The following is a 27,558-nucleotide window of genomic DNA, read 5'->3' as shown; positions in this document are numbered from 1 at the left end:
TTTAAACAGCTTGGAAAATTCCAGAAAATGATGTCATGGCTTTAAAAGCTTCTGATAGACTAATTCACATTATTTGAGTCAATTGGAGGTGTACCTGTGGATGTATTTCAAGGCCTACCTTCAAACCTAGTGCCTCTACTATTATTCTGACATTTCATATTAAAATAAAGTGGTGATCCTAACTGATCAGAAACAGGGAATTTCTACTAGGATTAAATGTCAGGAATTGTGAAAAACTGAGTTTAAATTTATTTGGCTAAGGTATATGTAAACTCCCGACTTCAACTGTGTATATATATATATATATAATGTCAAGATATTAAATATCTTGACATTTTGAGACAGTATACATTTTGTTATTTTGGGGGGGTGGCGGGAATGGGCTTCCAAACTTTCCTCCCTCTGATGAGTCATGTACAATTGTTAACATAAACATACCATGGCGCTTGGCTGCACCATGTTTTACTGGCCGTATATAGCCCTAATATCATGCATAAGGGGTAAAATACTGGGTCGATAAGAGGCGCGCAAAATGGACAACTGTCGAGTTTGCACAAAGTTTCGCCTATTTGATTTGCATCATAAACATTCAGTTATGAATGTCAGTGAAATTCCTGGCTTTTCATCATAATTTGAATCGTGTAATTAACAGAGTATAATTACATTTAGGCTACAATGTTTTTGCCCACGTGGAATCGTCATGGTAGCCTACAAAAGGAGAATGCCGTTTAGGCCTAGAGATCGGGATACCCCTCCAGACCTCGTAGGGTAAGAGTTGAATCTCACGTTTAACCGCCTGGATTCAATACAAAAGAGAGTGAGATGTTATGCTCGCCTCATGAATAGACCGTCTCCAATTTTAAGAGACAACTCCGATATAACGTGTTTGTTTTTTCTCTCGAAGTACCCATGATGTCACGTGCATCACACTTACTGTATATGTAGGCCATGCTATTTTAGACAACGTTTTCACACAAAAAAGACAGTCCCTAAATTCTTTACAATAATTTGATGTATTTGGACTTTATTGGCAACCCCTAGAGCCTGAACATATATTCTGTGCTAACTGGCTTTTGGACCGCGAAGCCAGTTCCACTTGCTTGTTTTTATTGTTCCCCTCTAATCAGATACTGATTTAGACGTGGGTCCAATTAATTATCAGGTAGAACAGAACCAGCAGATGCCAGACCTCGTAGAGTTAAGGTAGAATACCCCTGATCTGCAGTCGCCACAATCATCATCGCCTCATCTCTGGTAGGAACTGAGATAATTGAGTGCACTCAAATGTTATTTTTTATTGGGTACCCAGTTCATTAAATATTTGTATTTCTGTATTGGATACAACTATTGTGAACGAATGACACTTGTCATTGCGGTTGATCTTAGAAAATAAGATAATCAAAACGATTTCAACAATAAATTATTCACACCTTGACTTTTTCCACATTTTGTTGTGTTACAGCCTGAATTTAAAATGGACTAAATTGTATATATATTTTTTTGTCACTGGCCTACACACTAACACATTCATTAGAATCTGAAAAGGTGAAGTGTCCTGAGTCAATAAGTATTCAACCCCTTTGTTATGTCAAGCCTAAATAAGTTCAGGAGTAAAAATGTGCTTAAGTTGCATGGACTCACTCCGTGTGTAATAAGTGTTCAACATGGCTCTTGAACTGAGACAATTATCTGTAATGTAGTGGGGTACCTCATCTCTGTACCCCCACATACAATTATCTGTAATGTCTCTCAGTTAAGCAGTGACTTTCAAACACAGATTCAACCATAAAGACCAGGGAGGTTTTCGAATGCCTTGCGAAGAAGGGCACCGATTGGTAGATGTCAAATTAAATTTAAATCATTTAAAAAAGCATATATTGAATATCCCTTTGTGCATGGTGAAGTTATTCATTACACTTCAAATCAAATTTTATTGGTCACATACACATGGTTAGCAGATGTTATTGTGAGTGTAGCGAAATGCTTGTGCTTCTAGTCCCGACAGTGCAGTAACACCTAACAATTCCACATCTATCTAATACACACATATCAGGGGTGGTATATAAATATATGGATGAGCGATGACCGAGCGGCATAGGCAAGATGCAATGGATGGTATAAAATACAGTATATACATTGGATGGTGTATCAATACGTCCATTCACTACAAAGATACAGGCATCTTTCCTAACTCAGTTGCCGGAGAGGAAGGAAACCGCTCAGGGATTTCACGAGGCCAATGGTGACTTTAAAAGAGTTTGAGTTTAATGGCTGTGATAGTAAACGGAGGATGGATCAACATTGTAATTACACCACAATACTAACCTAATTGGCACAGTGAAAAGAGAGCCTGTACAGACCAAAAAACATGCATCCCGTTTGCAACAAGGCACTACAGTAATACTGCAAAAAAATGTGGCAAAGCAATTCACAATTCACAATTAAATCCATTTTAATTCTACTTTGTAACAACAAAATGTGGAAAAAGGGGTGTGAATACTTTCTGAAGGCACTGTATATATATGCCTTATACTGTATTTTACACCATGTCTGGATGCAATATTCTACCCAGGAATATTAAACGCTGAAATCTAAACATCAGATATTGGGTGGAATGGTTACTTCATATGTTATAGAGTGGAATGGTTTTTCTGCTGATGTATCCTGAGGCAGCTCCTCTCTGAGAACCTCTTTCCGCAGTGCGTACAGGTAAATGGTCTCTCTCCTGTGTGGACCTTCAGGTGGATCTTAAGCTGGTGCTGGCGTGAGAACCTCTTCTCACACTGAGAGCAGCTAAAGGGTTTCTCCCCTGTGTGGACCCTCTGGTGCCTCTTCAGGCTGCCAGCCTGGGCGAAGGGCATGTGACACTGGGTACAGCTGAAGGGTTTCACCCCTGTGTGGACCCTCTGGTGCCTCTTCAGGTTGCCAGCCTCTGCGAAGCGCAAGTGACACTGGGGGCAGCTGAAGGGTTTCTCCCCTGTGTGGACCCTCTGGTGGATCTCCACCTTTTGGGAGCAACTAAAGCCTTTGCTACAGAACATGCAGAGGAACCTTTTCTCTTTACTATTGCCTGATGTACCTCCCCCTCCCTGAGCCTGGGCTCTAGCCCGGTCGTTTGAGTTCAATACCTGATCGAAAAGAATGCGGCCGTGTGAATCAGAAGGCCCCATCGACGTGGACACTGGGTTGCGATCCCTGAACGCCTGTAAAGGGGAGTTGGTTGCGACATTTAGATTTGTCTTTAAGCTTTCCCTGCTGTCTAAGAAATCTCTGCCTTGTGAGTGTCCGTCTCCAAGGTGACTATCTGTATTCCATGTGGGAGGAACATCGCCCTCCACTTTCACATCATCTACGATCAGAACCTCCCCTTTCTTATCTAGGCACCCTTCAGAGTATACACTACTACTGTACCGGTTCCAATCACCTCTAAATGGACCAGTTTGTGTCTCTAAACCTAAGGGCGTGCCAGGGTTCATCTCTGTAGTGTAAGAACAAGACGGTTCATTGCCAGTCTCGTCACCTGAGTCTCGATGGGAATGAACCGGGCTCGGGTTATCGTAAAGTAAATACTCTGAGCTGGGAGCAGGAGGACAGCCCAGCCTCCCCAGCCCCTGTCTCTCTCTGTGTAAATGCCTTTGTGTTACAGTTAAAGTCTTGGTGTCTGTCTCTGACTTGAGGACGGCATCTGGCCTTCCACTGACTTCCGTGATGCTGCTTCTGATCCTGGATTGTGCTGGGGTGGTGGTGGGGTCCTCCGTGGCTACAAGGGGTGGTCCAGTCTCTCCAGTCTGGATGTCTCTGCTGTGCCGTGGGTCCTCCTCTCCTTCAGACATCTCGTGCTTGATTCCAAGACCTGCAACCTCTGCAGACTGACACGAAAGGAGGTTATTACTAGTACATGAGTTGATGTCGTAGGGAAGTCTAACAAACTTCCTTATGGCAGATAAATGAGGACGTACATCCAAGACGGTGAATAGCTGAGGGGTGCCTTTCTGAAATAAAAAGGCCACAATTGTTTTATAAAAAGGTAACTCATTTTAACATAACACTATTACACTGACCTCTATCATGATAATGTGCTGGGTTGAGGTTCCACTCCCCTCATCAACAGTGATTGGTTTATCATCTCTCAGTGTATTAAGTCCCACTGGCTTCACAAAGATCCTGTGTCCTCCAGTGACATGTTCTTCACCTGAGAAAGTGATTGGGGGAAAAGAGGTGGTTAAGTACTGTTAATGCTCAATGGTATATTGTACACTATAGACTATTGACACAGAAATGGCAAAGATGTCAGGTAAAACTTCACATAACTTCTTGATATACTAAACTCAGCAAAAAATGTCTAAACACTTTCAACTGTGTTTACTTTCAGCAAACTTAATATGTGTAAATATTTGTATTAACATAAGATCCAACAACTGAGACAAACTGAACAAGTTCCAAAGACATGGAATAATGTGTGCCTGAACAAATGCGGGGTCAAAATCAAAAGGAACAGTCAGTATCTGGTGTGGCCACCAGCTGCATTAAGTACAGCAGTGTATCTCCTTGTCATGGACTGTACCAGATTTGCCAGTTCTTGCTGTGAGATGTTACCCCACTCTTCCATCAAGGCACCTGCAAGTTCCCGGACATTTCTTGGGGGAATGGCCCTAGCCCTCACCCTCCAATCCAACAGGTTCTAAACGTGCTCAATGGGATTGAGATCCGGGTTCTTCGCTGGCCATGGCAGAACACTGACATTCCTGTCTTGCAGGAAATCACGCACAGAACGAGCAGTATGGCTGGTGGCATTGTCATGCTGGAGAGTCATGTCAGGATGAGCCTGCAGGAAGGGTACCAAATGAGGGAGGAGGATGTCTTCCCCTGTAACGTACAGCGTTGAGATTGCCTGCAATGACAACAAGCTCAGTCCGATGATGCTGTGACACACCACCCCAGACTATGACGGACCCACCACCACCACCACCACCAAAAAAAAAGATCCCGCTTCAGAGTACAGGCCTCGGTGTAACGCTCATTCCTTTGACGATAAACGCGAATCCGACCATCACCATTGGTGAGATAGAACCGTGACTCGTCAGTGAAGAGCCTGGTCCTGCCTAGTCCAGCGACGGTGGGTTTGTGCCCATAGGTGACGTTGTTACCGGTGATGTCTGGTGAGGACCTGCCTTACAACAGGCCTACAAGCCCTCAGTCCAGCCTCTCTCAGCCTATTGCGCACAGTCTGAGCACTGATGGAGGTATTGTGCGTTCCTGGTGTAACTCGGGCAGTTGTTGCCATCGTGTACCTGTCCCGCAAGTGTGATGTTCGGATGTATCGATCCCGTGCGGGTGTTGTTGCACGTGGTCTGCCACCGCGAGGACGATCCCCTGTCCATCCTGTCTCCCTGTAGCGCTGTCTTAGGTGTCTCACAGTAATTTATTGCCCTGGCCACATCTGCAGTCCTCATGCCTCCTTGCAGCATGCCTAAGGCACGTTCACGCTCATGAGTTGGGACCCTGGCATCTTTCTTTTGGTGTTTTTCAGAGTCAGTAGAAAGGCCTCTTTAGTGTCTTAAGTTTTCATAACTGTGATCTTAATTGCCTACTGTCTAAGCTGTTAGTGTCTTAACGACCGTTCCACAGGTGTATGTTTATTAATCCGGAAAAGGGGACGTTTCTTTTTTTGCTGAGTTTATTTATAATCAATCTATTAAATTCCATGCATCACATTGTTTTCATTCAGTAAATAATAAGAAATGCGGTAAATCAAAAATATGATTCGAATGTGATAGTGTCTAAGCCAATCAGGCGAATTATTGCACATTTTCCAAAAACTGACCAAGACCCAATTCTGGGTCACACATCTGAACACATGCAGCGTTGAACAGAGCGACAGGCCGCACAGCCTCATGCCTTCCGCAAAATGTACCTCTTGCCATTCCTCTGTATCGGTCGAGGATCTTGACACTACTGGCGAGGACGCGCTCTCGTGTTGTTCTCTCTGCGCGCTCCCGTGCCACCTTCAGTTCTAGTAGTTTCCTCCGCAATGCCCTGTTTTCTTTCTGGCTTTGACTTATTTCCAAACGAAACACTGCATAGTCGTCGTCTACTAGTTTACAGATCTCTGCCACCGCAGCATTTGCTAGGACCTCCATGATGGAGGATATTTGAGTGTGAAAAACCATACAGTTAGCCATTGTTAGCAGTTAGCTAGCATTACCCAGATAACATCTATCAACCAAGTCCTTAACCCGAATTAGACAGTACATGCGGTAAGTATATGATGATGTACAGTTAAATTAGTCATTTTAAGTTCCAGGGTTTTAATAAACGTCTAAATAAAAACGTTAACGTGGAAATTGTTCTTGGTCACTTCACTTCCGTTGACTTAATTATCTTCCTGTGAGTTTCCAGCAGACTATCTGCTGTCTTCTTCGTCGTCTTGTGCGTTTCCGGCAGACTTGATGATGTACTGTGAATTGCTGTCTTTCTTAGGTCGGAATGCGAATTAATAGCCTCACACCAGTAGGTGCAGGCCGGTGGAATATAGAAAAGACAACAGCTTCCTTGGTATTTCGCTTTGCCTATCATTTGAGCTCAAAATTGTTACAAGCAAATATGCGGTTCGTCAGCTCATGGAAGAATGTCCTATCCTCAGCATACCACCGGCAATATAACATACTTCAATCTCTACCTCGCCACCTTCCTCACACTTCCCATCTGTGTGTTTCATCACTAACAATAACCCAACCTCACTCCCCATACCCACTGACCTTCCTCACAGAATTATGGATAGAGAAAAACTGCCTTCTTCTCTCCCACTCACGTTGCCACTCCTGGGTCAGCCCCTCTGCTATGATGCTCCAACATTCCATCCCTCCTAATGGGACCACCACATTTACCTCCTCCCTCTTCAGAGCTGTCTTCGCTACCTTATCTGCTGCTTAATTTCCCCAACCCCAACATGAGCTGGGGGACCACTGTTCCCTTAATGTTTTGGGTGGCACTGAGCAAATTTCAGTTTGTGTGGATATAAACTAGAATTTATGAGAATTCTGTGGAACTTCCTGCGTGCATTTTAGGTCCTGTACCCGCTTTAAGTTGAAGTTTTAGACTATCCAATAGGCTATTGTGGCTATTTGAACATAATGTGGTCCTATCAGAGTGTCCAAGCAACAAAACCACTGACGCAATAACATTTTCACGTGGAAATAGCTTTTGATTTCTATGATATGAAATTTATTATGGATCCAGCAAAATTAAGGCAGTTATACAATTTTAAAAACAGCCCCCAGTCCCCTACTCCACTACCACACATCTACAACACAAAATCCATTGGTACTTCTGTGTATAGTGCGTACAGTACATTTGGAAAATATTCAGACCCCTTGACCTTTTCCACATTGTTACGTTACAGCCTTATTCTAAAATTGATTAAGTTGTCCCCCCCCCCCCCATAAATCTACACACAATACCCCATAATGACAAGGCAAAAACAGGTTTTTAGAAAATTTTGCAAATGTATTAAAAATAAAAGCAGCACATTTACATAAGTATTTCAGACCCTTTACTCAGTCCTTTGTTGAAGCACCTTGGGCAGCGATTACAACCTTGAGTCTTCTTGGGTAAGATGCTACAAGCTTTGCACACCTGTATTTGGGGAGTTTCTCCACTTCTCTGCAGATCCTCTCAAGCTGTCAGATTGGATGGGGAGCATTGCTGCATAGCTATTTTCAGATCTTTCCAGAGATGTTCAATTGGGTTCAAGTCCTGGCTCTGGCTGGGCCACTCAAGGACATTCAGAGACTTGTCCCGAAGCCACTCCTGCGTTGTCTTGGCTGTGCGCTTAGGGTTGTTGTCCTGTTGGAAGGTGAACCTTTGCCCCAGTCTGAGCTCCTGAGTGCTCTGGAGCAGGTTTTCATCAAGGATCTCTCTGTACTTCGCTCCATTCATCTTTCCATCGATCCTAACTAGTCTTCCCAGTCCCTGCCGCTGCAAAACATCCCCACCGCATGTTGCTGCCACCACCATGCTTCACCGTAGGGATGGTGCCAGACTTCCTCCAGATGTGACACTTGGCATTCAGGCCAAAGAGTTCAATTTTGGTTTCATCAGAGTAGAGAATCTTGTTTCTCATGGTCTGAGAGTCTTTATGTGCCCTTTGGCAAACTCCAAGAGGGCTGTCATGTGCCTTTTACTGAGGAGTGGCTTCCGTTTGGCCACTGATTGGTGGAGTGCTGGAGAGATGGTTGTCCTTCTGGAAGGTTCTCCCATCTCCACAGATGAACTGTGGAGCTCTGTCAGAGTGACCATCGGATTCTTGGTCACCTCCCTGACCAAGGCCCTTCTCCGCCGATTGCTCAGTTCAACCGGGCGGCCAGCTCTGGGAAGAGTCTTGGTGGTTCTAAACTTCTTCCATTTAAGAATGATGGAGGCAACTGTATTCTTGGGGACCTTCAATGCTGCAAAAATGTTTTGGTACCCTTCTCCAGATCTGTGCCTTGACAAAATCCTGTCTCGGAGCTCTACAGACAATTGCTTGGACCTCATGGCTTGGTTTTTGCTGTGACGTGCACTGTGGGACCTTATATAGACAGGTGCCTTTCCAAATCATGTCCAATCAATAGATTCAATTTTTTATTTAATTGAACCTTTATTGAACTAGGCAAGTCCGTTAAGAACAAATTCTTATTTACAATGACGGCCAAACCCAGACTACGCTGGGCCAATTGTGCGCCGCCCCATGGGACTCCCAATCACGGCCGGTTGTGATACAGCCTGGATTCGAACCAGGGTCTCTGTAGTGACGCCTCAAGTACTGAGAGGCAGTGCCTCAGACCGCTGCGCCACAGGTACACTCCAATCAAGTTGTAGAAACATATCAAGGATGATTCATGGAAATAGGATGCACCTGAGCTCAATTTCGAATCACATAGCAAAGGGTCTGAATACTTAAGTAAATGTGATTTTTAAAATTCATTTGCAAACATATCTAAACCTTTTTTCGGTTTGTCATTGTGGGGTATTGTGTGTAGGTTGATGAGAAATATAATTTAATCCATTTTAGAAAGAGGCTAACGTAACAAAATGAGGACAAAGTCAAGGGGTCTGAATACTTTCCCGAATGCGCTGTACGTTATTGTGTGTGTGTCTATGTCTGCTTGTGTTGCTTCACGGTCCCCGCTGTTCCATAAGGTGTATTTTAATATTTTTTTCTTACATTTTTTAAATTTTTTTACTGCTTGCGTCGGTTACTTTATGTGGAATAGAGTTCCATGTAGTCATGGCTCTATGTAGTACTGTGTGCCTCCCATAATCTGTTCTGGACTTGGGGGCTGTTTAGAGATCTCTGGTGGCATGTCTTGTGGGGTATGCATGGATGTCTGAGCTGTGTGCCAGTAGTTCAAACAGACAGCATTCAACATGTCAATACCTCTCACAAATACAAGTAGTGATGAAGTCAATCTGCAATACACTTTCAGCCAGGAGAGATTGACATGCATGTTATTCATGTTAGTTCTCTGTGTACATCCAAGGGCCAGCCGTGCTGCCCTGTTCTGAGCTATGTGGTGGCTATGTGGTGTTTTTTTATTAGACCTACAAGGACATTTTATTTATCTGACAGTATTTTTGATATAGAGATTCCGGTAAACTCTGTTTCCTTTCATGTGTCCTACCAATAATTATTGGATTATTCACCATGGTAATCAGTTAGCATAAAAACAGAATTAGCAGTTATTTCTCAGTTTGTCAGTAACTTTAGGGAGTGAACATTATTCAAAATCGGACCTCTCTGAAATGAAAATGTATGGCCCTCGCTTCAGCAAAATATATTTGACCTAAACCCTACCTGAACGCTTGAAGAAAATAAAAAAAGTGACTCTCCACTATATCCAAAATAATAAGTGGATAGCAGATAACAAAGCTACCATTTACCCTCACTTCTTGGACAGACCAGAGCCTTAGATATGCAGTTTTACAAACTGTTCTTCGTCCTGTAAGCATCACTTGGCAATGCAGGAATTTTGATAACGCAAAGGGCTGCGGGCCAGAAGGTTGTGGGTTCGCAGACCACCGTGAACAAGGGTAGGGGTGGAAAGATCTCCTTTTATAGTAAAAGCATTGCATGAATCTTTCATCATATTTGCAGGTCAGAGAAATTGAAATGTCATGCAACTCTATGTCCTTTTACATCAAACAAATTTGCGAAATTACAGGCTAAGAATGGACTGATGTGTTCATCTTACCATATTTCTCCAATGCCAAATCAGTGTGTTTTGTTTGCAGCAAAACTGTCCATTTGCAAATCATTTAATTTGTGACATCATTAGGAATCTGAGCATGGTACATTCAAAAGTTGGGCCTATACCTTTCCAGCCCAAACAGAGTAGGTCTACCAACTAAGAAAATGTCAGCTTTAACTGCTGGCGACTCTTCTTCTGTGGCTTAACCCAAAGAGAGGTCACAAGTGTTCCCCTAAAATATGTCTGGGTTTGAACAGATTCTGTTGTACAGAAAAACAAATATTCCAAAACATACATCATTAATGCTGCAAAAAAATTGGCAAAGAATTTCACTTTTTGTCCTGAATACAAAGCGTTTAGTTTGAGGCAAATCCAACAACACGTCACTGATTACCACTCTTTATATTTTCAAGCATGGTGGCGGCTGCTTCATGTTATGGATATGCTTATCATCGGCAAGGACTAGGGAGTTTTTTGGGGGGAAAATAAAATAGGTGAATGGAAGTAATGAAATAGGCATTTGTGAACATCATATAGCCTACACCAGTGGTCGCCAACCTATTCTGAGTCATTACATTTACATTACATTTAAGTCATTTAGCAGACGCTCTTATCCAGAGCGACTTACAAATTGGTGCATTCACCTTATGACATCCAGTGGAACAACCACTTTACAATAGTGCATCTAAATATTTTAAGGGGGGGGTGAGAAGGATTACTTTATCCTATCCTAGGTATTCCTTAAAGAGGTGGGGTTTCAGGTGTCTCCGGAAGGTGGTGATTGACTCCGCTGTCCTGACGTCGTGAGGGAGTTTGTTCCACCATTGGGGAGCCAGAGCAGCGAACAGTTTTGACTGAGCTGAGCGGGAACTGTACTTCCTCAGTGGTAGGGAGGCGAGCAGGCCAGAGGTGGATGAACGCAGTGCCCTTATTTGGGTGTAGGGCCTGATCAGAGCCTGGAGGTACTGAGTCAAGATCCCTTTGAGTCAAAATGCATGCCGAGATCTAACGCTCTGATTTTTTTTAAATAACATGACTTAAATGTAACGCTATGCAACATTAACCAATTCAAAACAGTTGTGTAGCAATGAGGTTTGTGCAGTAAGCTATAAGCCCAATACATTATCACAGCATACTGGCTTTGCTTGAATTTACCTGCCAATGCATTGTTGTTCGGGACATTTTCTGTATTTATATTTCAAAATTTGAGGCAGGCTATATGATCACACCGGTAATAGATCCATTGTTGTATTACTTGTGAGGGACAGCTGAGTGAGCATTCATTTAAATGATTTGCTTTTTATTGTACTGGGCTGCTGGTGCCTGCATCTGATGGTCAGTCTCAACAGAGGGAGAGAGCAGCAGACTGAGGGTCCGTCTCTCAACATCCCTCCGCTCTCCCTTTCCTCCCCTCCACTGACACTGACCAAAAAGGGACACCGTCTTCCAGCTAATGGCGAAACTCGAGTCGCACTACATTATTTCTGCCTCATGCACAAATTCATGTTGTTACGGCTATGAACAGAGAAAGTGAAATATTCCTTGATATTAAAAAAGACCCAAGCCGGCAAGGAATAACAAGGCTTATAGAGCCACTTTCCTCCTCATTCATTACTGCTGCACTGCTTGTTGTAGCGCTGAGTGGAAATAGGAAGAACGTGCATTGTATTGTTTATAAAAGTGTGAAATACAAAGTGTTGACAGTTCTGAGTAAGAACTTAAACATGAACTCACTCATAAAAACAGCAGCTCTTTGCTGTGTTCATTGACAGTCTCTCTCATGGTTTTAAACGTTTTGAAATCTCACAGTATCAATTTTGTCATAGCTTTCTTTCATGCCTGCTACGTTACTGCAGACTCTGTCATCTGAGCATTCTGATTGGCCAGCGGTAGCATAGTGTACTTGATTTCCTCTCCAGGCCCACCGGAAGGCAGAGTTTGTACCTTCAGACACATGAAATGGCAACAGTTTGCCTACCCGGCACGCAGGGTAGCTGAATTGGCTGCACCTACCACCAACAGCCTGAGACCAATTTAAAAAAAAAATAGGAACACAAGGCTTTATATAGAAATGTTGGGCGATCGACTAGAAATGCCTTGGAGATTGACAGGTCGATCGAACGATTGGTGACCACTGGCCTGCCTACACAGTAGAAACACAATATGTAACAGACTTTTTAGGCTTATATATATATATATATATATATATATATATGCGCCTTATACAGAGTGTAAAAAAACATGAACATTATGCTCTTTCCATGATACTGACCAGGTGAATCCAGCTGAAAGCTATGATCCCTTATTGTTGTAACTTGTTAAATCCACTTCAATCAATGTCGATGAAGGGGAGGAGACAGGTTAAAGGAATTTTAAGCCTTGAGGCGATTGAGACAGGGATTGTGTATGTGTGGCATTCAGAGGGTTAATGGGCAAGAGAAAATATTTAAGTGCCTTTAAAACAGGGGATGGTAGTAGGGGCACTGGTTTGTGTCAAGAACTGCAACGCTGCTGGGTTTTTCAAGCTCAACAATTTCTCGTGTGTATCAAGAATAGTCCACCACAAAGGAACTTGACACACATGTGGGAGGCAATGGAGTCAACACGGGCCAGCATCCCTGGGAAATGCTTTCGACATCTTGTAAAGTCCATGTCCCTGACGAATTGAGTCTGTGCTGAGGGCAAAAGGGGGTGGTACGACTCAATATTAGGAAGGTGTTCTTTATGTTTCATACACTCCGTGTATATCACACAATGCCTGGATGCAATATTCAACACTGAAATCTGTTACACTCGTTATTCTAAATGAATCTGTGGATATTTTCCGCTGACAACAATATCAATCTATTTTTCTTTGTGCAGGGTTTCATCTAAACGTCAGAGGATATCAAGTGGAATGGTTACTTTCTATGTTATAGAGTGGAATGGTTTTTCTGCTGGTGTATACTGAGGTAGCTCCTCTCGGAGAACCTCTTCCCACAGTGTGTACAGGCAAATGGTTTTTCTCCCGTGTGGACCTTCAGGTGCATCTTCAGGTTGCCAGCCAGGGCGAAGCGCATGTGACACTGGGTACAGCTGAAGGGTTTCTCCCCTGTGTGGACCCTCTGGTGCCTCTTCAGGTCACCAGCCTGGGAGAACCTCTTCTCACACTGGGGGCAGCTGAAGGGTTTCTCCCCTGTGTGGACCATCTGGTGTCTCTTCAGGTTGCCAGCCAGGGCGAAGCGCATGTGACACTGGGTACAGCTGAAGGGTTTCACTCCTGTGTGGACCCTCTGGTGGATCTCCACCTTCTGAGGGCAGGTGAAGCCCTTGTTACAGAACATGCAGAGGAACTGTTTCTCTTTACTATTGCCTGATGTGGCTCCCCCTCCCTGAGCCTGGGCTCTAGCCCTGTCGTTTGAGTTCAATACCGGATCGAAAAAGATGCGACCATGTGAATCGGAAGGTGCCATTGATGTGGACACTGGGTCGCGATCCCTGAATGCGTGTAAAGGGGAGTGAGTCGGGACATTTAGATTAGTCTTTAAGCTTCCCCTGTAATCTAAGAAATCTCTGCCATGTGAGTGTCCTTCTCCGAAGTGAGTCTCGTCTACATTCCATGCCAGAAGAGCGTCGCCCTCCAATTTCACAGTCACTTCATCAACCACTATAACCTCCCCTTTCTTATCTAGGCACCCTTCAGAATATACACTACTACTGTAGGGGTTCCAGTCCGCTCTAGACAGATCAGTCTGTGTCTCCAAATCCAAGGGCATGTTGCAAGGGTCCACCTCTGTAGAGTAAGAACAAGACGGATCATTGCCAGTCTCTAATGTGTCACCTGAGTCCCGATGGGAATGAACAGTCCTTGGTCTCGGATTACTGTAAAGTAAAAACTCTGATCCGGTAGCAGGTGGACAGACCAGTCTCCCCAGCCCCAGACTCTCTGGGTCTGGCCTGTGGTCAGATCCTGTGTGTAATAGCCTCTGTGTTACAACTAAAGTCTCTGTGTCCATCTCTGACTTGAGGGCCGCGTTCGGAGTTCCACTGACCTCCACCATGCTGCATCGTGTCCTGGGCTGGGGCGCAGCAGTGGATAGGTGATCCGTGGCTGCAGGGGGCACTAGTACAGCCGCTGTTCCAGTCTCGATGTCTCTGCTCTGTTGTGGGTCCTCCTCTCCTTCAGTCCTCTCCTGCTTGACCACAGAGGATCCTCCAGGACCTGCAGCCTCTGCAGACTGACAAGAAGGGAGAGGGTTATTACCGGTACATGAGTTGAATTGGATAACAATGTCGTAGTGAAGCCTCACAAGCTCCTATATGGAAGATAAATGAGGACGTACATGTATGCAGGTGAATAGCTGAGGGGAGCCTTTCTGAAATAAATGGCCACATTTGATATACAGTCACAATTATGTTTAATGCAACCCTATTCCACTAACCTCTATCATGATAACATGCTGGGTTGAGGTTCCACTCCCCTCACCAACAGTGATTGGTTGGTCATCTCTCCATGTATTGCGTCCCGCTGACTTCACAAAGCTCCTGTGGCCTCCAGTGAGATGTCCTTCACCTGAGAGAGTGATTGGGGGAAAAGAGATGGTTAGGTTAGGTACTGGCAATCATCAACAGTACATTGTACACTATTGATACTGTCTACAATTGGCAAGAATGTAAGGTAATATTTCTCATAACTTACTGATATACAATGTATTGATTGATGTATTATGTTCCACGCATTATATTGTTTTAATTGAGTAAAGAATAGGAAATGCAGTAAATCAAGAATCTTGTTAGAATATGATAGTGTCTTTTCACATGCATACAGTATGCAATAATTCCTCTGATTAGCTATCTAAAAACTGACCAAGACCCAATTCTGGGTAAAAAATCTAGACATAAATGGCAGGCCTTGGCCTTCTGTAAAATGTACCTCTTGCCATTCCTCTGTATCGGTCGAGGATCTTGACACTACTGGGACGACTGGTGAGGACGCGCTCCCGCAATGTCCTCTCTGCGCGCTCCCGTGCCACCTTAACTTCCAGTAGTTTCCTCCGTAATGCCCTGTTTTCTTTCTGGCTTTGAGTTATTTCTAAACGAAACACTGCATAGTCGTCGTCTACGAGTTTACAGATCTCTGCCACGGCTGCATTCGCTAGCATCTCCATTACGGAGGCTATTTGAGTGTGAAAAACCATACAGTTAGAGTTAGCCATTGTTACCAGCTCGACAACTAGCGTTACCTAGATAACATATCAACCAAGTCCTGTCTCCAACGCGAATTAAACACTATAGCCGGTAAGTATTTGATACTGTGCAGTAAAATTAGTCACATTTTGAATTCCAGAGTGTTAATAACCGTTTAAATAACAACAATAAAAAGGCTAACGTGTTAATTACTCTTGGGCACTGTGCGCGTCCGTTAACTTCTTCGTGTTAACGGACTAGACGCCGTGTTGCGGTATTGCTGCCGTTCACAGTTCGGAGTGTGAATTGCACATTTCTCGAATCCCGAAACTGAGATCTGAACCGATTTGGATCTGTAAAATTCCCAACCGACACCTACAGGACCCCGTCATTTTGAATCCGAGGTGGGTCGACCCAAAATATTTCAGAGATGAGGGTGAATCAGATCCAAATTGGGTCTGGTCTATCAGACCCAAGTAGATCCAAAATATATATATTTTTAAATCTGCTTTATTGCTGCGCAAGCCAGCATAATTATTTTCACTGGTCTGGCAGGCAGTTAGCCATTTATCATGACTCTCAGTTCCATGACATTACACATAAAAGTAATTGGACGAAGGTGTCTTCTGTATGGGGAAGATTAGTTTAAGATCCCCGACACCCAATCTTTTTATTTTTATTTCGCCTTTATTTAACCAGGTAGGCTAGTTGAGAACAAGTTCTCATTTACAACTGTGACCTGGCCAAGATAAAGAAAAGCAGTGCGACACAAACAACAATACAGAGTTACACATGGAATAAACAAGCGTACAGTCAATAACACGTTAGGGGAAAAAATAAAGTCTATATACAGTGTGTGCAAATGGCGTGAGGAGGTAAGGCAATAGATAGTCCATAGTAGCGAATGTGCAGGTAGAAAAACTGGTGTGCAAAAGACCAGAAAAGTAAATAAAAACAATATGGGGATGAGGTAGGTAGATTGGATGGGCTATTTACAGATGGGCTATGTGCAGCTGCAGCGATCGGTTTGCTGCTCAGATAGCTGATGTTTAAAGTTAGTGAGGGAAATATAAGTCTCCAGCTTCAGCGTTTTTTTTTTTTTCAATTCGTTCCAGTCATTGGCAGCAGAGAACTGGAAGGAAAGGCGGCCAAAGGAGGTGTTGGCTTTGGGGACGACCAGTGAGATATACCTGCTGGAGCGCGTGCTGCGGGTGGGTGTTATTGTGACCAGTGAGCTGAGATAAGGCTTTACCTCGCATAGACTTCTAGATGACCTGGAGCCAGTGGGTCTGGCAACGAATATGTAGCGAGGTCCAGCTGACTAGAGCATACAAGTCGCAGTGGTGGGTGGTATAAGGGGCTTTGGTGACAAAACGGATGGCACTGTGATAGACTGCATCCAGTTTGCTGAGTAGAGTATTGGAAGCTATTTTGTAAATGACATCGCCAAAGTCGAGGTTCGGTAGGATAGTCAGTTTTACGAAGGTATGTTTGGCGTCATGAGTGAAGGAGGCTTTGTTGTGAAATAGGAAGCCGATTCTAGATATAATTTTGGAATGGAGATGTTTAATATGAATCTGGAAGGAGAGTTTACAGTCTGGCCAGACATCTAGGTATTTGTAGTTGTCCACATATTCTAAATCAGAACTGTCCAGAGTAGTCGGGCGGGCAGGTGTGGGCAGGTTGAAAAGCATGCATTTGGTTTTACTAGCGTTTAAGAGCAGTTGGAGGCCATGGAAGGAGTGTTGTATGCATTGAAGCTCGTTTGGAGTTTAGTTAACACGGTGTCCAAAGAAGGGCCAGATGTATACAGAATGGTGTCGTCTACATAGAGGTGGATCAGGGAATCACCTGCAGCAAGAGCGACATAGTTGATATAGACAGAGAAAGGAGTCGGCCCGAGAATTGAACACTGTAGTACCCCCGTAGAGACTGCCAAAGGTCCGGACAACAGGCCCTCCGATTTGAAACACTGAACTCTGTCTGAGAAGTAGTTGGTGATCCAGGCGAGGCAGTCATTTGAGAAACCAAGGCTGTTGAGTCTGCCGATAAGGATATGGTGATTGACAGAGTCGAAAGCCTTGGCCAGGTCGATGAAGACTGCTGCACAGTACTGTCTTTTATCGATTGCGGTTATGATATTGTTTAGTACCTTGAGCGTGGCTGAGGTGCACCCGTGACCAGCTCGGAAGCCGGATTGCACAGTGGTGAAGGTATGGTGGGAAAATGGTCAGTGATCTGTTTATTAACTTAGCTTTCGAAGACTTTAGAAAGTCAGGGCAGGATGGATATAGGTCTATAACAGTTTGGGTCTAGAGTGTCACCCCCTTTGAAGAGAGGGATGACCGCGACAGCTTTCCAATCTTTAGGGATCTCGGACGATACGAAAGAGAGGTTGAACAGACTGGTAATAGGGGTTGCAACAATGACGGCGGATAATTTTAGAAAGATAGGGTCCAGATTATCTAGCCCAGCAGATTTGTACGGGTCCAGGTTTTGCAGCTCTTTCAGAACATCTGCTTTCTGGATTTGGGTGAAGGAGAAGCTGGGGAGGCTTGGGGTGCGGAGCTGTTGGCCGGGGTTGTGGTAGCCAGGAGGAAAGCATGGCCACCCGTAGAAAAATGCTTATTGAAATTCTCAATTATCGTGGATTTATTGGTGGTGACAGTGTTACCTAGCCTCAGTGCAGTGGGCAGCTGGTAGGAGGTGCTCTTATTCTCCATGGACTTTACAGTGTTCCAAAACTTTTTGGAGTTAGAGCTACAGGATGCAAATTTCTGTTTGAAAAAGCTAGCCTTTGCTTTCCTGACTGACTGCGTGTATTGGTTCCTGATTTCCCTGAAAAGTTGCATATTTCGGGGGACTATTTGATGCTAGTGCAGTCCGCCACAGGATGTTTTCTGTGCTGGTCAAGGGCAGTCAGGTCTGGAGTGAACCAAGGGCTATATCTGTTCTATATTTTTTTAAAGGGGCATGCTTATTTAAGATGGTGAGGAAATTACTTTTTAAAGAACGACCAGGCACCCTTGACTGACGGGATGAGGTCAATATCTTTCCAGGATACCTAGGACCTGGTGGGTTCCTTGATAATTTGTGTGAGATTGAGAGCATCAAGCTTAGATTGTAGGACTGCCGGGGTGTTAAGCATATCCCAGTTTAGGTCACCTTGCAGAACGAACTCTGAAGATAGATAGGGTGCAATCATTTCACATATGGTGTCCAGGGCACAGCTGGGAGCTGAGGGGGGGTCTATAACAGGTGGCAACAGTGAGAGAATTATTTCTGGAGAGTTACATTTTTAAAATTAGAAGCTCCAACTGTTTGGGCATAGACCTGGAAAGTATGACATAACCTTGCAGGCTATCTCTGCAGATGATTGCAATTCCTCCCCCTTTGGCAGTTCTATCTTGATGGAAAATGTTGTAGTTGGGGATGGAAATCTCAGAATTTTTGGTGGCCTTCCTTAGCCAGGATTCAGACACGGCAAGGACATCAGGGTTGGCAGAGTGTGCTAAAGCAGTGAGTAAAACAAACTTAGGGAGAAGGCTTCTGATGTTAACATGCATGAGACCAAGGCTCCACATCACCCGAGGAATAGAGGAGGCGTTGGATGAGGTTATGGCTAAAGGCTATCAAAACTGGTTGTCTTGTGCGTTGGGGACAGAGAATAAAAGGAGCAGATTTCTGGGCGTGGTAGAATAGATTCAGGGCATAATGTACAGACTGGTATGGTGGGGTGCGGGTACAGTGGAGGTAAACCCAGGCACAGAGTGATGATAAGAAAGGTTGCATCTCTGGACGGGCTAGTTATGCTGAGTGAGGTCATCACATGTGTGGGAGGTGGGACAAAGCAGGTATCTGAGGTATGTTGAGTGGGACTAGGGGCTCCACAGTAAACTAAGAAAATAACTATCCTAAACAACAGTGTGCAAGGCATATTGACATTTGAGAGAGACATAAAAACGAGGCATAAAGCAATCACAGGTGTTGATTGGGAGAGATAGCTAAGGCAACAACGTAACATAAACATGCGTCACTTTCGGTACGGTTTTGGAGGCATATGTACCTTATCAGCGAGAATTTTCAATTGATACACACCATGATAGGGTTAGTGTTCCAAAACGGCCATATCTCAATGTTACAGTGGTTGTTTACTGAAGACAACCTGTGCTCATTAGCTATCTAGCATGTATGGATCTGTGTGTAAAAACAATGCTACAGTAAATGTATCTTTATTATTTTAGATTCTTTCTTGCTTGTGAAAGATAAGGACCATATTTTTCGAGAGACAAATCACAAGAGGTTTCTAAACGTTAAAACACAGCATCAGCAGGATTGTAGTTGGGAGAAGACTGAATGCCGCCTAGTGTTTTTGAGATCGAGTAGGCAGTGAACGTTAACGTTAACATCATCCTCTACTCTCTTTACTGATTTAGCATAAAATTCAGCATAAAACCTGTCTTTCTCGCACCAGGCACTTCTAATCCCCAGCAACATGGGCACCCCCACAATTGATAGAGTTTATTTTTCAACTGATACCACACAGTTCCATACCCTCCTGCACACTTCTCACATCTCGGACTCTTCCTCCTACACACTGCTGCAACAACGCCATAAGCTTGGGATCTAAAACATCCTTTGTGGGTTTGGCTAAAAAGCTCTCACAGGATAACTGGCATATCCTAACATTACTTTTTCTGGTAAAGACTCTGCTTCAAAACTCAAAATGACAGACAGTGTCTTCTCAGTTTCACCTTTGTGTGAGTTTCTCAGGCAGACTACACGCTGCATTGCTGCCTTTCTCAGGTCTGAGTGTGATTACACATTTTAAACAACTAATAGCCTCACACCTGTAGGTGCAGGCCGGTGGAATAGAGAAAAAAAACAACCGCAGTCTTGTCAACAGCACCCCATTCTGCCTTTTACTCCCCAGATACCTACTGACCTTCCTCTCAGAATTCTGGATAGAGAAAAACAGCCTTCCCCACTCCCCCCCCTCTTTCTCCCACTCACGTTGCCACTCCTGGGTCAACCCTTCTGCTATGATGTGCCTACATTCCATCCCCCCCTAATAGGACCACCACATCTACGTCCCTCTTCAGAGCCACCTCATCTGCTGACTCATTTCTCCCTATCCCAATATGAGCTGGGGCTCACTGAAAACCTACTTTACACCCTTTCTTCCCCACCCTATAAAGTGCCATCAATAGCTGTTATCAGGTCTGGGCATGCCTTTGACTAACCTTCTCTCAGCCTGACCGGGCTAGTCGCAGAGTCTGAACACACAATTACCCCTTTAGGCCCCACTTCTTCCACCCATCCCAATACCCACACTAGTGCTAGCATTTTAGCAGAGAAAACTGAAGCTCCATCAGACAGCCGCCTACCCTGGTGTATCTGAAACTGGGGAATATGTATCCAAAACCCTGTTCTCCCACTGTCTGGGTCCCTTGACCCATCTGTGAAAATCTGCAATTAGGGACCCCACAACGGCCACAGATGCACCTCAACCATCACAGAAGGCTTTCCGCAGTCCTCGGCCCTTATTTCACAAAGAACAGCCACCGAGGAACACACGGCCAGCAGACAGGAGTCACATAGCTTGGCCTACCTCTTCCTCTTCTCACTCCAGTTCCCTCACCTCCCCATTCCCATGACTCTCCCAACAGACACCTTGCGGGGTGAGATGAGACATGCCCCCATACTTTCATCCCATAGAGCATGGCCAGCTTAGCTCGTCGCAGCCTCAACGAAACCACCCCCATTTCAACCAACAAAGCAGGGATAGGGGGAATAGACACTGTGCTGCATATTGCTGCCTCTTACAGGTCAGAATGTGAATTACACGTTATCAAAAAAAAGTGGGGAAGGGAAAAAATTAAAAAATAATCTAACCCTACACATGCACTGAGTGTACAAAACATTAAAGACATCTGCTCTTTCCATGAGATAGATTCACCTGGTCAGTCTATGATCCTTTATTGATGTCACATGTTATATCCGCTTTAATCAGTGTAGATGAAGGGGAGAAGACAGGTTAAAGAATTATTTTTAAGCCTTTAGACAATTGTGCCATGGATTGTGTGTGTGCCATTCAGAAGGTAAATGGGCAAGACACAATATCTGAGTGCATTTGAACGGCGCACCGGTTTGTGTCATTTGATCCACCTCTACACTCAAAACCGCAAGGCACATGACGTGGAGTGCCAGCTGCCTCTGGGCGGAGGATGACGGCACGCGTCACAAACTCCAGGAATATCATTTGATCCACTTCTACACTACCCCATGTGGCATCCTGCTCTGGAGAGCAAGGCATAACAGGTCAATCACCGAGGTGTGGGATATGGAGCATCTGTTGTCTCTGGGCAGAGAATGCACAAAAAATCTAAACCCTTCCCCTCCTCGAAAATTGTACAGATGTAACAGTTCCCAGTTTGTCTTTTACCCAGCTTGAAACAACATATAGGTCAGCCAAAATGCAGGGATCCACTTTTTCAAAAATCCTCACTTCTAATGATCAAAAAAATAATCTCTGATAGGATTCTCAGGGATAACGTTGGAAGTCTCAATCACACCTGTCACCGCAGGTACTTTATACTGGTCAGGCTCACTTCCAAACTCTGTCACTCCCTCCATGGTTACTTGTTGTAACAGTAGACATGCTCTCACACTGAGTAGTTGATCTGTACTCTTTAACACCATTACTTGGTATATAGTCAGAAGATGGAGATTTGAGCCTTGTGCATTTCTTCCCATTCTTCCATGTCTGTGTTATGACTCCGAAGCCTCCTCAGTCCTCTCTGGCCTCCTTTTGAAAAAGGTCAAAGGTAATTGAGGAGAGGGAAAGTGGACGAAGTGGACATCCCACTTTTTTAATAGAAAAACAACATTGGATGTTCTAAGTCCATAACAATGCTTAAACCACATCAGGAGACCGACCACTTTTGAGGCCTGGGAAAAATCTACGAAATGTTGGTTTCTGAGTGTAGTTGGCCTTTAATTGAAAACGCACAGGCACCTAGCACTGTTTGGTTAGTGGTGTTTCTGTAGCACGTGAGATGAGTTTGCAAAACAAATGGCCTCTGGATTGAAGCAAATAATCATATTCTGCCAGGTAGACATAGGCAACTTTATAGCTAGTTTCTGGAATGCCTTTCCATCTATGAGAAGAGCCTTTCCATCTACGAGAAGACAGTTAGGCCTATCATTAGTGTCGCTATATTTTTCCTGTTCCTTAATTGTTTGAAACCTGGACGTTTGGCTTCATATTATGAGGCATGTTTTACCGTAGCGTATAGTCAAAATCCCACCATAGAAACGTGGAGTCAATTATTTTATAACGACTTCCTCATACATTTTCCTGAAAAGCCAACTGTCATTTACTCCCGAGGTGTTGACCTACAACCACTGATTATTATGATTTGACCCTGCTGGTCATCTATGAACGTTTGAACATCTTGGACAGCCAGAAGAGGACTGGCCACCCCTCAGAGCTTCTGCATTGCTTGCTGTTTGGGATTTTAAGCTGGGTTTCTGTATAGCACTTTTTTGTTATTTTTTTGACCCCCTTTTCTCCCCAATTTCGTGGTATCCAATTGTTAGTAGTTACTATCTTCTCTCATCGCTACAACTCCCATACGGGCTCGGGAGAGACGAAGGTCGAAAGCCATGCGTCCTCCGAAACACAACCCAACCAAGCCACACTGCTTCTTAACACAGTGCGCATCGGCCCACGGACCTCCCGGTCGCGGCCGGCTGCGACAGAGCCTGGGTCTCTGGTGGCACAGCTAGCACTGAGAGGCAGTGCCCTAGACCACTGCGCCACCCGGGAGGCCCATCTGTATAGCACTTTTGACATCGGCTGATGTAAAAAGGGCTTTATAAATTTGATTCTATTGGTTTTCTTTCTTTCATTGTCTAACAGCCAAGGCATTATCCTAGTCATATTAGCAACCCATGATAGTTATTGCATCTTTAGATCTCCCCTCTTTCTAAATTTCTAACAGATATTACCATCTCTGTCCAGGAAACCGCTTGAATGTGCGGTGTTTGGTGTTTACCTGGAAATTGCATTTGGGAACATTCCCACTGAGGCCTACTGCTGTGTGCACATTGCTGCACCTAAAATGTGAAGCAATAATAGTTTATCAACATTTTAAGCTAAACATTCTGATATGTTCCATCTGCCTTATTAATTTATGCAGTGTATACCTCCACTACACTACTTTTATACGCATTATGGGGATTTTAAGAAGTGAGTATACGCAATGCACACTGACAAATAAGTGGATATAGGTGTATACCTGCATATACCCTACACTACTGCAGAGGACGGACTTTTGCCCAAATGAGAAAAGGCCAGAGAGAACTAGACAAATCAAGACACACCACTTCCGTTAACACTGAAGAGAAAGGATCTTATTGGTTGCCGTCAAAGCTCAAAGGGTGTGGTTAAAATAAAAAGGTGTGCCCTCTGTTCTTTGAAATACGGTACTACTTCTTACAATACATGTCAAATCTGCCATGATCAGTATCTTTTAATCAGAGCAGACTTGTTTGGAATGAACAGTGTGTTTGCAAGAATAGAGAAATGTATAGAACTTTATTCCATCTACATCACGTCAATAACGTAAATATTAAACTGACACTGTTTTAGCCTAGTTTTACTGTCACTCTAAAAACAGGTATTTACACAAGCCTATTACAAGTTAACAAAGGGTTAATGAGGGGTATGTGGTTAATTACCCTCTTATCCCAAGACACTTCACAATATAACTATGTCAGATAAAGAATGGTTCCCAGACATCCCCTGTATACATCTCAAGGCACACTGCTACAATTTCTCCCCATTGTGGACACTCCTATGTCTGATAAGGTTACTCCGGAAGGGGAAGCTCTTGTAACATAGTTTGCACTTGAAGGGCCTCTCCTTGGTGTGAACTGTCTGATGCTCCTTCAAATAGTTTGCCCGGGTGAAGTGCTTCCCACACGTGGCGCAGCTGTACGGCTTGTCGGCGTCTGCCCTAATATTTGGCTTGCCACGTTGTGACCCAATGACACCAGAGGAGGCGGAAGCAGAAGCTTTTGAGCTCCCTCCTTGACCTCTTGCCATCGTTTCGGTGGTGTTGGGATTGTGCGCTGTGTTATAGGCTAAGTACTTCTTGTGGTGAACACCTATCCTGATCCCGTCTGTATTGGTGGGGTAACCCTTAGGTAACCGAGGAAGGCTAGACCCCGGTCCAGTCCCAGGCCTTCTATGAACCCAGTCACAAGGCATTAGACGAGACTCTGAAGGAAAAGACAGGCTTCCTGATAGGCTACCACCAGGGGGGTCTCCCATCACTCTCTGTGAAGGCTGAAGCCCAGGGTGACCTGCTCTGTTCATCATGGATACTGTGGTGTTTGTATCATAGGAACAGGAGGGTCTATCTCTATCAGCCCCAGGTCCTGCTTCATCCCTGCACTGAGACTGTGAAGAGAAGGGTCTGGGCTGCAGACTGGATCCCTGACTGGAGCCTCTGTCTCTCTGATGACCACCAGGACTGAGGTTATTCAGTCCACCTGTCCACTGGTTGTGTTCTGTGTGGTGGTGGAGTCTCTGTCCCTCGTGGTTCAGTCCTGGTTCAGACTCCGGAAGGAACAGTGACTGCTCCTGATCCAGGGTCCTGATCAGTGGCCAGGTTTTGTGACCAGCCGCTTCAGAGGTCCAGTCTCTCCCGCCAGCAACACCGGATATCAGCAGGTCCTCATGGACTGCAGACTATAAACACAAATTGTACAGAAAAGCATAAAGGTTTATATAAGTAACTCTTTGCTGTACACACAGAAACATGACATTATAAATGTCAACCACAGTCAAGCCCATCTCTAACAATGTGATTAAATTAAGGTAGCCTAGTGGTCAGAGCGTTAGGCCAGTAACCGAAAGGTTTCTGGATCGAATCCCTGAGTTGACAAGGTTACAAATCTGTTGTTCTGCCCCTGAACAAGGCAGTTAACCCACTGTTCCCCGGTAGGCCATCATTGTAAATAACAATTTGTTCTTAACTGACTTGCCTAGTTAAATAAAGGTTACATGTTTTTAAAAGTACCGAACAATATGGAGCCATTGGAGTTTATTATAGAAAATGGCCATATGTGTTGATTCAGGAATGAAGTATAATGGAAACTCAGTCCCTGCAATGACACAAAAATAACCAAGTCAGTCAACACATGGTTAACTTGGCCAAATGGTCAAAGTACTTTGTGTGTGTGATGCATCTAGTGCCGTAGTGTAGTGGTAGTTAGTGCTTGCCGCCTGCCTGCTTGCTACTTTCTACTTTCAGCTATTCGGTAGTATTCAGACCCCTTTTCCACATTATGTTACAGCCTTATTTTAAACGGATTAAGTTTTTAAAAAGTCCACAATCTACACACATTACCCCATAATAAAAAGTAAAAACAGGTTTAGAAATTGTTGCACATGTAAAAAATATATATATAAAACAGAAATAAATACCTTACTTACATAAGTATTCAGACACTTTGCTATGGCACTCAAAATTGAGCTCCGGTGCATCCTGTTTCCATTGATCATCCTTGATGTTGCTACAACTTGATTGAACTCCACCTGTGGTAAATTCAATTGATTGGACATGATTTGGAAAGGCACAGATCTGTTTATATAAGGTCCCACAGTTGACCATGCATGTCAGAGCAAAAACCAAGCCATGAAGTCGAAGGAATTGTCCGTAGAGCTCCGAAACGGGATTGTGTCGAGGCACAAATCTGGGGAAGGTTACCCAAAACATTCTGTAGCAATGAAGGTCCCCAAGAATACAGTGGCCTCCATCATTCTTAAATAGAATAATTTGGAACTACCAGACGCTTCCTAGAGCTGGCCGCCCTGACAAACTGAGCAATCAGGGGAGAAGGGCCTTGGTCAGGGAAGGTGACCAAGAACCAAATGGTCACTCTGACAGAGCTCCAGAGTTCCTCTGTGAAGATGGGAGAACCTTCCAGAAGGACTCTCAAAACATGAAACAAGATTCTCTTGTCTGATGAAACCAAGATTGAACTCTTTGGTCTAAGTGTCATGTCTGGAGGAAACCTGGCACCATCCCTACGGTGAAGCATGGTGATGGCAGCATCATGCTGTGGGGATGTTTTTCAGTGGCAGGGACTGGGAGACTAGTCAGGATTGAGGGAAGATGAATGGAGCAAAGAACAGAGAGATCCTTGATGAAAACCTGCTCCAGAGTGCTCAGGACCTCAGACTGGGGCAAAGGTTCACCTTCCAACAGGACAACGACCCTATGCACACAGCAAAGCCAATGCAGGAGTGGCTTTGGGACAAGTCTCTGAATGTCCTTGAGGTGCCCAGCTAGAGCCCAGACTTTAACTCTATCAAACATCTCTGGAGAGACTCATACCCAATAAGAATCAAGGCTGTAATCGCTGCCAAAGGTGCTTCAACAAAGTACTGAGTAAAGGGTCTGAATACTTCTGAATATTTCTGTTTTATTTTTAATAAATGTGCAAAAATGTCTAAACCTGTTTTTGCTTGTCATTATGGGGCATTGCATATGTTAGTTGACAGGGGGGGAAACAATTCCATCCATTTTAGAATAAGGCTGTAACTTAACAAAATGTGGAAAAAGTCAAGGGATTCAAATACTTTCCGAATGCACTGTATGTAAGTCTCCCCTGCCAGTACATAGCCTCTCTACCACCAAGACTACTGTAGTGCAATACATCGTAACTGGGTATCGAGCGACCCCATATTAAACTACAGGGGATCTCGGAGCAGTAGTGGGTCCCAGAGACGAGTTGTGCAGTGAGCAGACATGCCCTGGCGCCCGTCAATCTCTTACCCACCTATGGGTTAAATAGAGGCAATGCATTGTGGAGTGCACGAAGGCAGGACACACATGTCCCTGACCATCCACTGGAGCTGAAGAAGCTTCCAGCCGCAACATTTACCGTGCCTCTGGGCCCTAGCTTTGGACGCAGAGACAGTGGGACTTTCTCAGTGCAACGGCTCTCCCACTATAATTAACTCACGCACAGGTACCTCATGCCAACATCACTTCTCTACAGCCTTACAGTGGTGGGGGAATGGCGAATGGACAGGGAGAGATGTTCACTGGCAGTCGTAGCCATGAACCTGCATGTTGGCGGTCCA

General features: G+C 44.4%; 3 protein-coding genes across 3 annotated transcripts; all 3 read right to left on the bottom strand.

The window, feature by feature from the left end:
• Positions 1-2,214: 2,214 nt before the first annotated feature.
• On the bottom strand, positions 2,215-6,461 carry LOC124001652 (zinc finger protein 589-like). The gene is made up of 3 exons (XM_046308636.1): positions 5,915-6,461; positions 4,062-4,192; positions 2,215-3,869 (listed from the first exon to the last, which is right to left on the bottom strand). Exons 1-3 carry the CDS (start codon positions 6,180-6,182, stop codon positions 2,631-2,633), a joined length of 1,638 nt encoding a protein of 545 aa, XP_046164592.1. The 5' UTR covers positions 6,183-6,461; the 3' UTR covers positions 2,215-2,630.
• Positions 6,462-12,487: 6,026 nt separating this feature from the next.
• LOC124001644 (zinc finger protein with KRAB and SCAN domains 8-like) lies at positions 12,488-15,624 on the bottom strand. Its single transcript, XM_046308619.1, has 3 exons — positions 15,142-15,624; positions 14,651-14,781; positions 12,488-14,446 (listed from the first exon to the last, which is right to left on the bottom strand). Exons 1-3 carry the CDS (start codon positions 15,422-15,424, stop codon positions 13,142-13,144), a joined length of 1,719 nt encoding a protein of 572 aa, XP_046164575.1. The 5' UTR covers positions 15,425-15,624; the 3' UTR covers positions 12,488-13,141.
• An 8,356-nt stretch (positions 15,625-23,980) lies between these two features.
• Positions 23,981-25,953, bottom strand: LOC124001678 (zinc finger protein 233-like). The gene is made up of 2 exons (XM_046308679.1): positions 25,903-25,953; positions 23,981-25,155 (listed from the first exon to the last, which is right to left on the bottom strand). Exons 1-2 carry the CDS (start codon positions 25,951-25,953, stop codon positions 24,229-24,231), a joined length of 978 nt encoding a protein of 325 aa, XP_046164635.1. The 3' UTR covers positions 23,981-24,228.
• Between the last annotated feature and the right edge of the window lie 1,605 nt (positions 25,954-27,558).

The sequence above is a fragment of the Oncorhynchus gorbuscha genome, linkage group LG17, assembly GCF_021184085.1.
Source record: "Oncorhynchus gorbuscha isolate QuinsamMale2020 ecotype Even-year linkage group LG17, OgorEven_v1.0, whole genome shotgun sequence".
Taxonomy (NCBI): Eukaryota; Metazoa; Chordata; class Actinopteri; order Salmoniformes; family Salmonidae; genus Oncorhynchus; species Oncorhynchus gorbuscha.
This window is presented reverse-complemented; position numbering and strand designations above follow the sequence as displayed.

Coding starts and splice junctions, on each gene's coding strand:
- LOC124001678 (XM_046308679.1), bottom strand. CDS start 25,953: ATGCACCGGAGCTCAATTTTGAGTGCCATAGCAAAGTGTCTGAATACT. Junction 25,156..25,902: donor CAAAGTGTCTGAATACTTAT/GTAAGTAAGGTA, acceptor TTGTGTTTATAG/TCTGCAGTCCATGAGGACCT.
- LOC124001652 (XM_046308636.1), bottom strand. CDS start 6,182: ATGGCTAACTGTATGGTTTTTCACACTCAAATATCCTCCATCATGGAG. Junction 4,193..5,914: donor ATACAGAGGAATGGCAAGAG/GTACATTTTGCG, acceptor TCACTTTCTCAG/GTGAAGAACATGTCACTGGA. Junction 3,870..4,061: donor AGCACATTATCATGATAGAG/GTCAGTGTAATA, acceptor CTTTCGTGTCAG/TCTGCAGAGGTTGCAGGTCT.
- LOC124001644 (XM_046308619.1), bottom strand. CDS start 15,424: ATGGCTAACTCTAACTGTATGGTTTTTCACACTCAAATAGCCTCCGTA. Junction 14,782..15,141: donor ATACAGAGGAATGGCAAGAG/GTACATTTTACA, acceptor TCACTCTCTCAG/GTGAAGGACATCTCACTGGA. Junction 14,447..14,650: donor AGCATGTTATCATGATAGAG/GTTAGTGGAATA, acceptor CCTTCTTGTCAG/TCTGCAGAGGCTGCAGGTCC.